This window comes from Aotus nancymaae, unplaced genomic scaffold, assembly GCF_030222135.1.
Source record: "Aotus nancymaae isolate 86718 unplaced genomic scaffold, 86718_ANA_hifiasm-v0.15.2.pri h1tg000053l, whole genome shotgun sequence".
NCBI lineage: Eukaryota > Metazoa > Chordata > Mammalia > Primates > Aotidae > Aotus > Aotus nancymaae.
The window spans coordinates 19752987-19771113 of NW_026988467.1; the positions used below are offsets into that span (position 1 = coordinate 19752987).

The 18127-nt window shown below is 39.8% G+C and overlaps 1 protein-coding gene across 2 annotated transcripts in view; it reads left to right on the plus strand.

Annotated features, from left to right (window-relative positions):
- Positions 1–18127, plus strand: part of KDM1A (lysine demethylase 1A) — a 66526-nt gene that overhangs the window by 47781 nt on the left and 618 nt on the right. For both annotated transcript variants that reach the window (XM_012439908.3, XM_021668457.2), the window contains 10 exons: positions 3868–4010; positions 4390–4480; positions 6222–6356; positions 7125–7198; positions 8326–8437; positions 12343–12475; positions 14067–14254; positions 14647–14761; positions 16529–16656; positions 17280–17426. In XM_012439908.3, coding sequence (XP_012295331.3) covers positions 3868–4010; positions 4390–4480; positions 6222–6356; positions 7125–7198; positions 8326–8437; positions 12343–12475; positions 14067–14254; positions 14647–14761; positions 16529–16656; positions 17280–17426 — 1266 coding nt within the window. The remainder of the gene's footprint in view (positions 1–3867; positions 4011–4389; positions 4481–6221; positions 6357–7124; positions 7199–8325; positions 8438–12342; positions 12476–14066; positions 14255–14646; positions 14762–16528; positions 16657–17279; positions 17427–18127) is intronic.

Here is an 18127-nt window from a genome sequence, read left to right on the forward strand (position 1 = left end):
TGGCTGTACAATATTTTTTGAAGACCTAAAGAGATTGTTAGAATGAAACCAGAGGTTGAACTAAAGAGAGCTGTCCTTATTCATTTGAGATGACTTCTTGCAGGATCAGGGAACTTGTGCAGAAAGTTGTTTAGCTTTCCCACATTCTGCATGGGCTAGACACATAGGCTTTCCTTCCCCTGGACATATTTAGTGATATAATCTACAGAACCAAGACAATCAGGATTGAACCTGTTTGGAACAATGAGACTCTTCAAGTTCTCTTAGTCTTGAAGGAACTATTTACCTGGAGCCTTTCATATAGAAATAAATGGCTTCAAAAAGTCAATCAAAATGTGTTTAAAGTGATACCCATTTTGTTTGCTTCTTAGAAGGTTCTTATATTATTGACCCATTCCCCAAAAATGCTTCTTGGTTTGCTGTTACAAATTCTCACTATGTTGCACTATAGAAATACTTAAAACCCTTTGTAATCATTTGTTGAGTTTCTTTCTCAGGATACAAGTTAAGTATCTAGATTAGAATAGTCAGGTAAAATTTAAATTATTGTGACTTATGTTTAGCGATTGCCAATATTTCAATTCCATTTTGTTACTGTTACATAATTATTTGTAGAACTAATAGAATCCAAGGATTCTCATCAAGGGGAAATAAATGACTTAAAACATGGGTAGTTTGGGGTTGTTGGGGTAGTCATTTGTTAGTTCCTTTTATTGTCTGGGTATGTCAAATAGAATATTTCTAACTAGCTTGTTTTTAAAATGATTCTGATTTAAGGGTATTAAAAACACATTTTCTCCTAGTCAGTGTTGATTTCTTAAGGGATAAGTATTTTATGTATTATTTTCCAAATTTTCCTTTAATTTCAAAGTGAAATTTTAATGTTAGTGGGGAAAAAGGCAGGTTGCAAAGCTCTCCCTGGTTGCACTTGCAACACTCCTGTAATTGCCTAACTAGGTGACTGACAATCTCACGTAATCTCATACGACTGAGCCTCGGGTTAGAGTGGTGTACCGGAGATGCAGTCCTGTCATCTGGTGTCAGTCAAATGTGGCAGCAATCTTTTGGTTTGGTTTTTGTTTATTTAATTTTGTTGTTGCTGTTGTTACTGTTCTGTGTTTTTCCTTTCCTTTTTTGAGTTTTTTATTTCTCACTTTCTGACACTTCCCTCTCCCCACCCTCCCTCGCCTTTTTTAACTGCCTTTCTTTTGGCCATTTCTATGCCTTGACTTTCCCATTTGGTCTCTGTACAATCTGTTCCTTATTTCTCTGGTGGTTGCAGCTTCTGAGCTAACAGACTGCTTCTGTCATGCTATGTGTTTAAAGCCTTGATTTTATTGCTGTCATACAAAACTAAACTTGACGTGGCTGTTGGGCTGTTATTTACAGTTTATTTCTCTCTCTGCTGCACTGGTTAAAAGGACACTGTCAAGGTATTTTTTTCATAATTTTTCAAATCATTTTCCTCACTGTTTACAATAACTCATTAAAAGCTTGAAACCTAAATCTTTTCCTTTCAGAGATCCTCTCCATCATACATTCACACTGGTTTGTTGTTGTAGAGTTGCGCCTATATGTTGGGCTGGTGCCATTTGAGTTTTTGTCATTAAAAGCGCGTGTAAAAGCATTAAGTTTTTTGTGGTTGGTGTGGGTGCATTAAGGGGGAAAGTGTAATGAATCCAGTGGGCTGCTCAGCAAACAGGGAAGAAACAAAGGTCAAATTTGGTCCCTCTAACCTTGACAGTGTCCCTTTAAATATTTCTCTACCACACACCCTGGACCCCAGTTACTGAGCCTGAGTGCTGTGTACTTTTTCAGTTTGAACTTCCCTATGTGACTGTCATTCTAGCTGCAAAGATTAAAGCTTGTCTGAAGCAAGCCATCCAGTTGACACTGGAAGAGCTTTAATCTGTACAATTTGCACACTTGTGTACTGACACATTCTGCCCTATTGTAGAGGCATATGTGATCTAGTCCCTCTTGCTGCTATTGCATCCTCTTGCTAGGCATTTTAGAAGCAGCACATAGAAATATCACTTTTGTACTCCAGGAAAAGCAGTTATGCGCATTGCATCTGTAATCAATTAAGACCTCATAACTACCTAGATTTCACATTGAAATGTAATTGTTTCCTTTTTGAAAGAACCAAATTTAGATTTTCAGAACCATCTTTATAGCATCATTGCAGAATTTACACTAGAAGTAGCATGTTTCTGAGCAAAATTTCAGCACTGTTTGAGTTGCTCTGTATATGACCATCACATATCACATCAGTGAGGAAAAGTAGCTGAGAAAGTAAATGAAATTCCTGACAAAAGGGTCTCTTCCATCAGCTCTCATAGCTGTGTAATAAGAGCAAGCTCTTTTTTTGGCCATGGAGTAGAATGAGTAGTAGGTCAGAGGTTTTTGATCCACCGATCCTAGGTACCTTCCTGATAACAATGGCACCAAGCATCCAAAGGCTGATTCTCTGCCTCATTTAACACAAACTAGAATATTTTTAGAGATTAAGATTTTCTTTAGGCTAAGGGTATTATAAAGATACCCTGATCTCTCCCATGTATAGTCTTTTAGAACTTAACTGCTTTGAATATGATTTTCATTAAGTCAGTTATGGTGTCTGTCGTATTTACAGTTCAAAGGAGAGTTGCAGTCCTCTTTCTTTCTGGAGGCAGATTGCCCTTCTTGCCAGATTCTTTCTGCCACACATTGGCTTATCTCGTTGAGTTACTTACATGATCAGTGAAGGAGCAGAGGTTAGTGTTTGAAATTGTCTATTGGGTTGGGAAGTGCAAAAACCTGGAGTTTCAAATGAGAGGTAGAATCTTACCAGGATGGTCTTGTCAACAATCAGTTACCTCTGACTGTAAAAGTTGGCTCCTGAGTCTTAGTGTTTACTAGAATTCACTTCAGTGTTTTATTTTTGTGTTACCAATTTTAGGGTCACTGTATTTTAAATCACATTTCCCAGCTGATACCAGCCCAGCTTAAAACAAGCAATGCTTGCCTTAGACATATTTTTTTCTTTCTCTCACTTCTACCATGAATTCAGCAATAGGATTGCAGATACAATTTACTTTGGGGCTGAATTAAGCAGTAGCGGAGGGGTGTGTGTGAACTAGCTGATATTATCAATAGGCAGGGACACAGTGTGACTTAGGATCCTGGTCTTGCAGCTTGATGACCTGCTTTGTAATATGTTTTCTTCATCCACATCAGTGAGGAGCCAGACCTTCTGATCCTTCATTTACTCATGGATATCGTAAGAGCTTTGTACATTCAATTCTGAACTTACTGGTGCCATAAAATATTATTACTCTGCAAAAGAATAAAGGTGCTAGTGTGTTCTTATGAGTAGCCATGAATTTCACTTCTCTCTTCCCTCCTCCCACCTGAGATTCATCTTTGAGGGGAAGCAGATACCTTGGGCTTCTTATTTTCCCATCTTGCCCTTATTCTTGGAAGGTCCTCAGGTGTGTTGACATAGTTTTTGTTCTCTGGGACTTTTCTAGTGTGTTGTTTGCATGTCAGCCAGCTCAATTTAATGCATGTCAGCTCAGTGCCCCTTATGCTCCATGTGACTTCAGTTAGCACCAGTGTAAATCTTGTGGCTGTTAATAATTGAGGTGGAGTCCCAGCTCTGAGGCTAGAAGTGGGAGAAGAGGAAATGTCAGGGCCCAAACATTTCATATCTCATTTAAATGGATTTGACCACTTCATAGAAAAGAAAATTTGAATCATTTTGCTCAAAGGTTTCCCCTTTGAGATACATATTTTGACCTTTATAAACTGTAGAGCATTTGTGTTTTCATAGATGGTTATATTTAGTTTTATAAGGACCAACTCTGCTATACTTCGGATTTTCAGGTTCCTAAAGAGAAAGATGAAATGGTAGAGCAAGAGTTTAACCGGTTGCTAGAAGCTACATCTTACCTTAGTCATCAGCTAGACTTCAATGTCCTCAATAATAAGCCTGTGTCCCTTGGCCAGGCATTGGAAGTTGTCATTCAGTAAGTACTTTGATACTGCTTACTGTGTAGTGAGTTCCATGTGTAAAGATTTGCTATTTATGTTTTCAGTTTTTCTGCAAGTCTTATTTGAGCTAGTTTTTACTTATTTTTGTGTGAAACCATTGAGTTCCAAATTAAAAATCATTTAAAATAATTATATGATCCCTTAAGGCCCCTTTCACTTCTAAAATTCATTGTTTTTATAGTATTACACTGTGTTTAACATAACCCAGGAAATAATTTCCCACTAGCCAACTTGCTTGTTCCTAAGTATTCAAAGTTTCAGTGGGCCCTGATACCCTTAAATGTTTTTGACAGGCACCTGTCTTATTCTGCAAAGTTGACTGTGAGACCAGGTTATACATATTGTCTCTCTTAGGTTGCAAGAAAAGCATGTCAAAGATGAGCAGATTGAACATTGGAAGAAGATAGTGAAAACTCAGGAAGAATTGAAAGAACTACTTAATAAGGTGAAATTTTGTATTTTCTTTATAGCTGAAGAAGCTTTAATAGGAGAAAAAGTCTTTAATTTAGAAATTTTAAAAACATTTCTGAGATTTTTTCCTCCATGGAAGAAAAAGTCTGCACAGCTGGGACTCATTCTTAAGAAAATAATGAGTAACAAAAGAGACTGTTTTATATGTCAGTCTTTCAATGTGGCATTCTTGATAAATTGTTGCCAGAGGAAACAGATCATCTTTCCTCTGTGTCTGGTCCCCTTTAGCTCAGGGGTGTCCAATCTTTTGGCTTCCCTCAGTCACATTGGAGAAAAGAAGAATTGTATTGGGTCACACATAAAATAGACTAACACTAATGATAGCTGATGAGATTAAAAAAAAAATTAGTGTTTTGAGGAAGTTTATGAATTTGTGTTAGGCTGCATTCAAAGATGTCCTGGGCCACAAGTTGGACAAGCTTGGTTTAGTTATTCTAAAGCTATCCCAGTGTCCTTGGCTGAATTCTAGGACTAGCAGGGGATTAGCTGTACTGGAGCCAAGTTTCTATTGGTGAAGACCAACAAAGCAGCCAGTTCATTGGCATAATTATTTATCTTGAATTGCCGCCACCCCCACCTCTGTTACCCAGGGCAGAGCTGTTAGGGCCTTTCTCTGCCACCACCTTCCAGAGCCCCGGGCTCCACAGTATTAAAGTCCAATCATTTGTTTCTCCTCACACTGCCAGCTGCAAAGGTCACATCACCTTAGGGAGAAAATAGCCCCTGGAGGGGTCCTTTATGGTGCATACTCAGGGTGCGCCTGTGACTGGACTCTTGCCTCACTCTCACTATGCCTCATTTCTTCATCCTGTCTAATGAAGGTCTCCAGCTCACAGTCTTCATGGATTGTGGTAAGGATGAAATGAAAAAAGCGCCTTAAGAACTACCAAGTGGCAGGATACCTATACGGTGCCCAGTCTCAGGCTTTGTCACTCTTGTCCTGTGTAGTATCATCAGAAACCTGAAAAAAAACTAACATTAAGAATGGTTCCTGAAGATTCTTTGGCCAGGTGGCTCACGCCGGTAATCCCAACACTTTTAGAGGCTGAGGTGGGTGGATCACTTGAGGTCAGGAGCTCAAGGCCAGCGACCTAGTGAAACCCCATTTCTACTAAAAATGCAAAAAATTAGCGAGGCATGGTAGCACACACCTGTAATCCCAGTTACTTGGGAGGCTGAGGCAGGAGAATCATTTGAACCTGGGAGGCAGAGGTTGCAGTGAGCTGAGATTGCGCTATTGCTCTCCAGCCTGGGTGACAGAACAAGACTCTGTTTCTTAGGGGAAAAAAATTATTTGACCTTTTACATATTTAAAAAATACAGTATGACAATTTGTTTTCCAAAATAAGTTCAAGTTACATTAGCAATAGTTTCTTTTTGGTGGAGATTAAATTTATTTCAACACTAGGTTTTTTTTGTTGTTTGTTTAAATTAATGGGACACTCCTTGTCCTTCTCGTTCATTTTAGAAGACAGCACCGATCTTACTTATCAGATAGAGTTGTGGTACCTTTATGTCAAGCCCTATAAGATTTCTTTCCTGTTTCCCAGATGTAATGATGTAGGTTAGAATAGGTATTTAAGAATTCTAAGGACCTTGCATTGTAGCCTGTTTTGTTGTGATAGCAGTTTTGAGGAGCCAAAACTAAGGGTACATGTGATATGCATGAACTACACTACTATCTGGAATGGCAAATTTGTACTTTTCCTTCTTAGATGGTAAATTTGAAAGAGAAAATTAAAGAACTCCATCAGCAATACAAAGAAGCATCTGAAGTAAAGCCACCCAGAGACATTACTGCCGAGTTCTTAGTGAAAAGCAAACACAGGGATCTGACCGCCCTATGCAAGGTGTGGTATACATATAGGCCTAACTGGTTTTACTTGAAATCCTAAGAAATAGTACAGATCTGGGAATTTTGGAAAAGAGAGAGCCACTAGCCAATCACAAGTGCCTATAGTGCAGTGAAGACGGTTTGGTACATATGGAGCCGTGGGAACTTAATGGGTTAGTTTGGTTTAAGACCTGCTTGTCCTGCAGATTCTTATCCTATCTTAATAATCTCATCATTTTATCTGAAATATCAGTTTAGCCCTACCAGTTTAGACTAATAGTAATAAACATGGACTTCAGAGTCATTTGGGGTCAAACTGTCTGATTCAAATCCCTAACTTGGTATCTCAAGCCATGTTACCTTGGACTCCTTAATTGTCTCATTTGTGACATAGTTGTAATACCTACCTTGTAGGGTAATTGTGAAGCTTAAATAAAATAATGTATAAAGTACTTACCCAATGCTAGGGACATGGGATGCTCATGAAATGGTCCTTGCTATGATTTTTCATCTCTACTTTGTAGCACACTAGTATGTTTCTTCCATTATCTTCTCCTTCTGTGTGCTCCCTGGCTTCCCCTAATATTCCAGACCCACAATGGTAGCTTGTCTCTAAAAACAAAAATCTCTTGAGTTCTATCTAACCCCAGCCTAAAACTGAGCCATATTTCCTATACATGATCTGAAGAGGAAATATGATCTAGACCTTATACTTCGTGGTATAAAGAAAGTAGGTGGATATCTGACCCTTCAGGATAACTCAGATTCACTTAATTTTTATCAGGAATATGATGAATTAGCTGAAACACAAGGAAAGCTGGAAGAAAAACTTCAAGAATTGGAAGCGAATCCTCCAAGGTAAGGAAAACAAACACAGAAGTTCAGAGGGATAGCTTTTACTGTTCTTTCACTTTGATTTAGAAGGAAAATTCTAAAGCATAGTGAACTTTTATTTATGTCAGTGGGTGGTTTAAATTGTTAAATCAATGGAAAATACCTAACCATGTGACTACTTGTGAGGTTTCTAAATCCCTGCCTCTATATTTTAATGTGTCCTAGGTATTAGAAACAATAGTTTGTTTCTAAAGAGAGAGCCTTTCTCCATAAGAACTGATATTTGGATAAAGATATAATAGATGGAAATTATCTTTTTTGAGGGAGTAGAAGGTGCTGTTGCTTTACATTTCCATAATTCTGGGGAGTAGGGAGGTATTATGCTTTATTTCCACTGGGTTTTTGACAGTGAATGCTGGTGAAATGTTTTCACATGCATCCAGCCTCCACATAAATCTGCTTTGTTCTGTATTCAAGGATGCTGCCCATCCTTTTTTTTTTTTTTTTTTTTTTTTTTGAGATGGAGACTCGCTTTTGTCACCCAGGCTAGAGTGCAATGGTGTGATCTCAGCGGCTCACCACAACCTCCACCTCCCAGGTTCAAGCAATTCTCCTGCCTTAGCCTCCTGAGTAGCTGGGATTACAGGTGCCCGCCACCACACCCAACTAATTTTTGTATTTTTAGTAGTGATGGGGTTTCACCATGTTGGCCAGGCTGGTCTTGAACTCCTGACCTCAGGTGATCCACTCGCCTTGGCCTCCCAAAGTGCTGGGATTACAGGCGTAAGCCACTGTGTCCGGCCTACCCATCCTTTCTATAGAGTCTATGCTGTGTGTGAGATATAAGACCCTTTTTTTATAACTAATAAGCTTTTATGATGTAAAGTGATTTCATATGAAGAATTCTTTTTTTTTCTTTTTTTCAGACAAATGAGGCCTACATGTGATTTGCTTTACGTAGTGAGCTTAACGCTACTCTAGACATCAGAGATAAAGAGGTTAATAAGACAGATAAGATCCTACTTATAATTTCTTCACATAAGGCACCGCCCTGGCTTAGGTTCTGACCCATTGAGATCACCTACATCACACTAAGTGTGAAGAACTAGTGATATCTTTTAATAATCCTGTGCTCCTTTGTACTTTTACAGTGATGTATATCTCTCTTCAAGAGACAGACAAATACTTGATTGGCATTTTGCAAATCTTGAATTTGCTAATGCCACACCTCTCTCAACTCTCTCCCTTAAACACTGGGATCAGGTAAATAAATTTCCTTTATTGTTTATTTTATTGCACATGTCTTTGAGAGAGATTGTAAGAAAAACACTTAATTTTGTGTGTTTTTAAACAGCTTTAGTAAGAGACATCATTTACATACAGTGAAATTCACCTATTTTAAGTGAACAGTTTATTAATTTGCCAGACTTCAGTCATAAGCCCCCACACAAACAGGATATAGAACATCTCCATCATCCTGAAAAGTTTTCTCCTGCCCCTTTGTAGTTAATCTCCCATGCTCCGGCTCCTGGCCCTGGACAACCACTGATTTGCTTGTTATCACTACAATTTTGTTTATTCTACAGTTTCATATAAAGTGAATCATGTGTGATGTATTTCATTTAGTATAGTTTTTGAGATGTGCATGAAGTTTTGAGAGTCATCTTTTTTTCCTTGTATCAGTAGTTTGTTCCTTTTTATTATTTAGTAGAATTCATTGGTGCCTTGATGGGCATTTGGATTGTTTCCCATTTTTGACTGCTAATGAACGAGGTTGCTTAAGAATGTTCATGTCTTCCTCTTGAGTGAATATGAGTGGAATTGCTGGGTACTGTGGAAAGTAGATTTTTAATTTTATAAATCAGCTTCCAAACTGTTTGCCAAATTGCCTTCCCACCAGCAATGTATGAAAATTCCATTTGCTCCAAATCCTCACCAATCTTGGTAATGCCAGTTTTTAAAATGTCAGCCATTCTAATAGGTATAGTAGTATTTGCATATCCCTGATGACTAGTGATGTAGAGCATCTCTTCCTGTGATTATGAACCATTCATGTGTCATCTTTGAGTAAATGCCTGCTGCGATCTTTAGCCTACTAAAATCTGTCTTGTTGTTGAGTTTGAAGTTTATTATGTTCTTTAAATTCTAGGCAGAAGTCCTTTGTCAGATTTATGTTTTGCAACTATTTTCTTTTCATCTGTGGCTTGCCTTTAATTTTCTAAATCTGTCTCAAAGAGTAAAAGTTTTTACTTTAATTTTTTCTTTTATATGAGACAAGGTCTTGCTTTGTTGCCCAGGTGGGAGTGGCATGTTCATGGCTCCCTTGCAGCCTTGACTGCATGGGCTCAAGTGATCCTTCCACGTAGCTGGGACTATAGACATGTGTCACCATACCTGGCCAATGTTTTTAAATTTTTAGTAGAGACAAAGTCTTCCCACATTGCCCAGGCTGGTCTTGAACTCCTGGGCTCAAATGAGCCTCCTGCCTTGGACTCCCTGTCCTAGTTCTAAACTTTTTATTTTAAACCATGTTCTTTTTGTATCCTGAAAAAATATTTGTCTTACCTGAAGTCACAAAGATTTTATCCTGTGTTTTCTTCCAGAAATTGTATAGGTTTAGCTCTTACGTTTAGGTCTGCAATCCATTTTGAGTTAATTTTTGTGTATCGTGAAAGCTAAGTGAAGGGTTTGTATTCTTTCATGTAGCTGTGTAATTATTCCAGCACCATCCTTTTCTTCATTTGTTTTGGCACGTTTGATGAAAATTAATTGGCCATGTAAGTATGAGTATTTAAGGTTGCTCTTTTCTGTTAATTTATCTGTCTATCCATATGTCACTAACACACTGTCTTGTAAGTTCTCCAAGTTTGTTCATTTTTGAAATTGTTTTGGCTATTTTAAGGTCTTACGTATTTCCATAACAATTTTAGAATCAACTTGTCAGTTTCTATAAAAATTACCTTCTGGGATTTTGATTAGGAGTGCATTAAATTTCTAGATTAATTTAGGGTGAATTGCCATCTTAATATTGAGTATTCTTATCCTTAAACACATTATACTTCTCCAAAAATGCTTTTTCATTTATGTCAGTGACGTTTATAGTTCTCAGTGGGCAGGGCTTTACCATCTTTTCTTAAATTTCAGTGTGATTTACTCTTCAAGTGAGAAATCACAGGGCTTCTTGGACCAATCTCTAAATCTGAGACTTTGGCCCGACTTAAGACTGTATAGGCCAAGCACAGTGGCTCATTCCTGTAAACCCAACACTTGGGGAGGCCAAGCCAGGCGGATCAGTTGAGATCAGGAGTTCGAGACCAGCCTGGACAACATGGTGAAACTCTCCCTGTCTCAACTATAAATACAAAATTTAGCTGGGTATGATGGCACACACCTGTAATCCCAGCTGCTTGGGAAGCTGAGGCATGAGAATCACTTGCACTTGGAAGGTGGAGGCTGCAGTGAGTGGAGATTGCACCATTGCACTCCAGCCTGGGCAACAGAGCAAGACTCCATCTTCCCCTCAAAAAAAAAAAAAAAACTGTATAAAAGTAAATTATTATATTTTTACTTATATATTTTTATTTACATTATACATTTTCCTAATAAAAATTATTTTGACAGGCAGGCCATGGTGGCTCATGCCTATAATCCCAGCACTTTGGGAGGCCAAGGCGGGTGAATCACCTGAGGTCAGGAGTTTGAGACCAGCCTGGCCAACATGGTGAAATCCCATCTCTACCCAAAATACAAAATTAGCTGGGCATGGTGGCTCATGCCTGTAGTCTCAGCGACTTGAGAGACTGAGGCAGGAGAATCACTTGAAACCAGGAAATAGAGGTTGCAGTGAGCCAAGATCATGCCACTACACTCCAGCCTGAGCAACAAGAGTGAAACTTCATCTCAAAAAAAAAAAAAAAAATTATTTTGACTTCCTAATTTTCTGATTATAAACTGCTATTTTTAGTATTTGAAGAGTTGGACTTGTTAGAGGTAAAGTCTTGCAGAACTACCAGTTCCTTTATGGTTTTTCATGTAAATACTAAATTAGGCCCTTCTAGTCATTGATTTATCATTTGATATTTCAAAATGTGTCTATTTGTAATAGTATTAAATTTTAAATGAGTGATTTCAACTGAAGTAGATTGTTGCTGCTAGCCCAGTATTTGGATCTAATTTCCCCAAGAATTTCATGAAATTAGAAATCCTTACTAGCTTACAAAAAAAATGCTATATAGAAAATTTTCAGTAAATTCAAAGAAATAAGATCATTTTGGGGATTTGTAAATTCCAGGTCAAATCTTGACTTTTTTACTGCATGGACTCTGTTGGGCCACTCTTTATGATCCTAGATTACCTTCATCTAGTTTGACTGACTTAGTTTTGGAAGTCTTCCTCAACTTTTTAAAACTTGTAAATTTAAAGATTAAAAACTGATTTTGCTTTCAGGTAAAAGAAAATGTAATCAGGACTGTGACCCTGATATCCTTCAAGTCTGTAATGTATTCAAAAGCCAGATGAATAAACTTGAATGATGTCTAATCACCTGAATTTCCTGGATCATTAATTCCCCCTACCACCTCCCTACCCTAACCACCATAGAAGATCAGGACTTGGTGGTATTGGACTGGGATGATAAATACTATCCAGGGAAGGCCAGGTGCTGTGGCTCACACCTGTAATCCCAGCACTTTAGGAGGCTGAGGTGGGTGGATCAGGAGTTTGAGACCAGCCTGGCCAACATGGTGAAACCCTGTCTATACTAAAAATACAATAATGAGTTGGGTGGTGGGCCTGCCTGTTATCCCAGCAGCTACTTGGGAGGCTGAGGCAAGAGAATCACTTGAACCTAGGAGTCGGAGGTTGCAGTGAGCCAAGATCGGCACCACTGCACTCCAGCCTGGATGACAAAGCAAGACTCTGTCTCATATATATATGGAAGAAAGAAAGAAAAGAGAGTATGTGTGTGGGTGTCTTTAGAGACATTTTGGTGTTTTCTCTTTTTCCTTCAGTTTCCTTTGATAACTGTAGCTGAATACTGAGTGATTTGTTCTTTAGTTTGCCTTAAAATATTGACTGTTTCCACAAGCTTGTGTTTGTTGTACAGAACTAGGTGCAGATAATACGGATTAAGAAAAGGTTGGAAATATGTTCTTTTTTCTCCTTTTTAGGATGATGACTTTGAGTTCACTGGCAGCCACCTGACGGTGAGGAATGGCTACTCATGTGTGCCTGTGGCTTTAGCAGAAGGCCTAGACATTAAACTGAATACAGCAGTGCGACAGGTTCGCTACACGGCTTCAGGTACGTCGCTGCTTTACAGAATGTAAGATAGAACTCTCCTGAAACAGGACTGATCTTTTGTTAGGTATCACCTAGCAGGTACATTCCCGGATAGTGTGTTTAAACTATGACACTGTAGGTAAAAATTGGCATTTACAATCAAATCTATGGAGTCTTTGGTGGTTCTAACCCTATCATTTTATAAAATAGGAAATTGAAGCAAGTTTTAGAGTTTCCAATTTGTCATGAACTAGTTGGATATTAGCATCTCTAATCAGAATATCTGAAATCTACAATGCTGCAGTGAGCATTTCCTTTGAGCACCGTGTCAGTGCTCAAAAAATTTTCAGTTTTGGTGAGCCAGTGAGTTTGCATCTAATTTTGCTAAGTACATTTAAATACCAGGATTTTGGCCCCTGGGCTCCAGTAGGATCCGCCCCATACATTTCACCACCCACATCTTGGTCTTTGGATTCATTTTGGCCTTTTCTATTCAGCTGGGCTAATTTGCTTAGGTATGGAGCAGTCCTGCTAATAAGTTCTGGAGCAGTCCTGCTAATAAGTTGACTTCAGAGATGGTGTTTCCCTGTGCTTGCTATGGGGATAGACTCAGTGCTCATTATTATTGCTGGTTTCAGACTACATTTAATGTAAAGTGAAGAGCACTGTTGCATTTTGAACTCCTTAAGATAGCTAGTCACCTCCCTCTCCAAGAACCATGTGTGACTGTGTAGGCATGAGAAATGGAGATGCAGCGTCAATCTTCCCTGTGTGGCCCCTTTCCTTAGAGTTGCTGAGATCACCACAGATGTTTTGTTTTTTTTCTAAGAACCAGTGAAACAGTTTTCCATTTAATTTTCCCATCAGAGGCGGCTTCTAGGTGACAGTGCAGAGATCTGTAGCCTTGAGCCTTTTGCAGGCAGATGGAGAACAGTGAGAATAGATATTGTGCCATTTTTCCCTAGTTCTGCGGCCACAGAAAATTAGCATGTACTGAGCTTTCATATTTATTTTGATATATATAATATAAACGAACATTCATTTAAAAACAAATGAGGAAAATTATGTTAACATAATTTCAGTACCTTTCCTGAGGTCAGCTTTGAGCTTATTTCTGTTTTGACAGACTGAGGATCACTGCATTCTCAGGTGCAGCATGCTTCACAGTTTGAGGCTGTCTCCCCTAGATCTGCATCACAGTCTTCTGGTAGCATTCTTCTACTGGTCAATAGTGAGCAGCTAACCACAGTCAGAAGACATTGGTTCTATTGGGATGAGCATTTTACTCTTTATTTTTGGTCTAAATGTACTTAACTTGAATAAGTGGTAAGGTGCTTTCGTTAGTCTAGATCACCAGTATATTGGGAGGGTAGTGTGGGGGTGACAATTGAGGACTCTGAAGTTGACTACGAGGGTTTGAATTCTGGCACTTATTACCTGTGTGGCCTTAGTTGAGTTATTTCACCTCTACCTCAGTTTTACGTGAAACATGATGGTAAGGAAAATAGAAAGATGAGAATTGAGAGATGGATGTCCATCTGTTGTGCACTAAATGTTCAATATTCAGTGCCATATTCATCACCACTAGTCTTTTCCCACCCACCCTCTGCAGGATGTGAAGTGATAGCTGTGAATACCCGCTCCACGAGTCAAACTTTTATTTATAAATGTGATGCAGTTCTCTGTACCCTTCCCCTGGGTGTGCTGAAGCAGCAGCCACCAGCTGTTCAGTTTGTGCCACCTCTTCCTGAGTGGAAAACATCTGCAGTCCAAAGGATGGGATTTGGCAACCTTAATAAGGTAACTTGCCCGAAGCACTTCTGTCTACAGATCGGATACACCAATATCAGTCTTAGTCCTTTACTTGGTGAGGAGGGGGCCTGGCATTTTTGGACGTTTGGCTATATTCTCAACTGTGACATCAGGGCTGAGGAGTGTCAGTCGATTCTCTTCAGTGCCTAAGTCTATCATCAAGTGTCTGTTCATACGGACTTAGTCTTATGGGGCCATTTCACAAACTCGGGCCTATAAAAAGAGGGGTGTAAATGTCATCCTAAATAATTTATAATAAGCATTTTTGGGCTTATTTTGAAAGCAGATTAGAAGAGACTTTGAAGAAGTCGAGGCCCAGCTCTGTTGAAGCCAGTATTATCTGGCCCGTCACTAGCTCATGTGCGTCTTTCTTATGGCAGGTGGTGTTGTGTTTTGACCGGGTGTTCTGGGATCCAAGTGTCAATTTGTTTGGGCATGTTGGCAGTACGACTGCCAGCAGGGGTGAGCTCTTCCTCTTCTGGAATCTCTATAAAGGTAAATGCCTTCTAATTTTAATCTTTTCCATATCCTTATAGGAATACAGAATTTGAATTATTTTGGGTTTTCTCCATATATATACTTTCTCTTTTTAATTAACGAACAATTCCAGAAATATCTTCTAGGTATTGGGGTGTGAAAAAAAAGTACCTGTCTTCAGGGAACTCAGAACTTAGTGGGGACACAGTAAGGAGAGAAGCAGCCTTAGAACAGGGCACTAGGTACAGTGACTGGCTGAACACCCAGGTTACTGGAGGTTCACTCAAACTGGAGGGACAGGCCCAGGGAGGCTTCCTACCAGGGGAAGCTTGCATTCCTCATTCTCAGGCTGACTTGCCCATGATTCTTGGATTACTTCCCTTAGAATGTACTTATCAAATTCCTACCTCCTGTTCAGTTATTTTCTTCTGTAATTGGACTTAACTCTATGTAGACTTAAAGAAAGTATATTTGTACCCCACCTCATTCCAAGAAAGGACTATAAAAACAATAAGACATTGGCCTTGTCAGCGCAGACACGTCGGCTAACTGGCTTGCCTCCCATCCCCAGTTCTTTCCATTACTCCTCATGGCCCAATGGTGAATGGTCTTTCACACCCCAGGGCCTCTGACTTCACAGAGGGGCACCTGGTTCCCTGAGCACCTTGCTTTCTGACAACAGCAGTGTGTCTTTTCCCTTCACCACCCAGGCTGTCAAGTCCTGTCAGGGCCAGCCTTACAGTCTCTCGCAAACCTATTTACTTCTACTGCCTACCTCCCAGTCCAAGCCATTCTTACCTGTTTCCTGGAAAGTTACCAATAGCTTCTACTGATAGGCCTGCTTCTTTTAGTGACTTTCTACTGCTGAAAGAAAATGTTCAAACTCCTTATCTTGGCCTATACTGAGGTTCTTCATTATCTAGCTCATCTCTACTTTGTCCATCTCCAGGTTCCAGGCACATTCGCCTGTTCTCACATCCTGGAAGGTACCATGCTGTTTTCTGCTTTAGGGCCTCTGCATGTACTGTGGTCTAGACCTGGGTGGGGGCTGCTTCTCCCCCCACCCCCACCCCCTTGGCCCCCTTTCCTTCCTAACCTGTCTTACTCTACTCAGCATACAGGTCTTGACCTAAATGTATTTCAAAGACTTCCACGACACACACATCTTCACTGCCCTGAATGTAAATTAAATCCCTGTATTCTTTTCCCTGTAGCCTATGTTTTTCTTCATAACTTCTATCACAGTTAATAATCATCTGTGTAATTTTGTGTCTGTTGCTCTGTTGGAGTATATAGTTTATATTTTTTAACCCCCTCTTCTAGTACTGTGCCTGTCATGTAAGTCTGTTGCATAAATACTCACCAGATGGGTGACTGAAACAGGCCTGGGATGGCTAAAAGGAATGTAGCCATTGTCATGGAGCTATCTAAGGTAGTCAGGGTTAAGAATTCTGTGCCAAAACAAAGGGATGCTTAATCATTCCCTTTTATTAGCAAGGTCTAAAATTATATCTTCATAACTGCTGTATTTTGCCAAGTTAGAAGCAGTGAGGTGCCTGTGTGTCTTACTTCACTCTCTAGTCTGCCAGCTCCTGTTGGCCGGTTTCTGGCCACAAGAGTTCTGTACACTGTTTCAGAAACAACTTGTCTCTCCGCATTTGAGTCGTGCTGCATGTGTCTTACCATCAGATTTCAGAGCCCCAGGAATAAGGTGAGGCCTGATAAGGAAGTTTTTGAGGAAAAGTCTGTAGGAAAATGCTAGAATTATCCTTTCTGTTTCCCCAGCTCCAATACTGTTGGCACTAGTGGCAGGAGAAGCTGCTGGTATCATGGAAAATATAAGTGATGATGTGATCGTTGGCCGATGCCTGGCCATTCTTAAAGGGATTTTTGGAAGCAGTGCAGTACCCCAGGTAAGTAGGTGGATGGGGCAAATGTATTTGCAGCACGTTCTTGGTCAGGACAGTTTAAGCTTGAATTGAGGTATGTGCTTTTACATGAATATTAATGTTTGGAGTTCATGGCCTAAGCATGGGGTTCAGAAAACTCCCCAGAACAAGAGCTGGGGAATCTGAAGGCTGTTAGCTGCATTTCTCCTCTGGCTTTAGAGTCACACCGTACCCCTGCCATTTTAGACAAAATGCCAAACTCCACTGAGTATCTCAAGGAAGTCTTCAACCTCTTGGTACGTTTTCCTATTCTTTAGGCCCTTTAAAATACTTCAACCCCTTAGGATTCCTTTGAAGGGAAGCATATTAATGCTTTATGTGAATTTATAAAAGAGAGTAAAAGTCAAGCCCTGTGTAGTAGACTCTGGATTCATAGACAGGAAGGCAACATGGAGGTGTCCTTGGTATCTGAAGTCCTTGTGTCTATGTCTTATTTTAAAGCAGAGCATTCATCACTTGATCACTTGGCTCTCACATCTGTCGCCTCTTTCTCTCACTTGTATCCCCACCCACCATTGCCTTTCCACTTCTCAAGGATTGATTTGTCCTTGGTGTCTCGTAATTTTTGCTCCTGGTCTTTCTTTTAGCCCAAAGAAACTGTGGTGTCTCGTTGGCGTGCTGATCCTTGGGCCCGGGGCTCTTATTCCTATGTTGCTGCAGGATCATCTGGAAATGACTATGATTTAATGGCTCAGCCAATCACTCCTGGCCCTTCAATTCCAGGCGCCCCACAGGTGAGAAACTGGCAAACTGTCTGGGCCTATTTGGGAAGAGGCCAGGATCTCATGATGTCATTGATTTTTCTTTTTTTCCAGATTTTAGTCGTTCTATCTTCAGACCCTTTCAGATAACCAAGAACAGAGTTAAAAGGAGGGGCAGCATTTCTGATTTCTCATAATTTGGTTTTTTAAATCTAGGCAGTCTGCATTCAAAATGGAGGAGTCCAGAGTATAAGTCAGTAACATTTTTCCTTATTTAGGTTTTCCCCCTAAAAAACAAAACCATTTTTAATTGCACTTCCGTTTTGTAATGGCTCATAGGATTGTTGCAAGGTCTCAATTACCAGGGGCTTCCAGGGCATTCCTGAGAAATAACCCTGGGTCCTTATCTAGACCCTTATGCCAGACCCCAGTCCAAAGAGCAGTAACAGTTCCTCAGTGTCATAGCCCAGATCTGCTCTGAGCTGCGAGGCTGAAGTGTCCCTGATCACCAAATGTCCTGTGCTTCAGGGTAGCAAGGCTTATTCCCAGAAGGTACTGTTATACATGAGGGAAGGGAGCTCTAGAATTGGCTGTTAGTAACTGATAAGAACACGTTAATAAGCTTCACTTTAGGACTGAAGCTAGGTGTAGTTTATTGTCCCATTTCTACTTGTCAGTTCTGGGAAAATGCCTACTGATAGAATGAATAGTAATTGGGGGATCAGCCTTTAAAA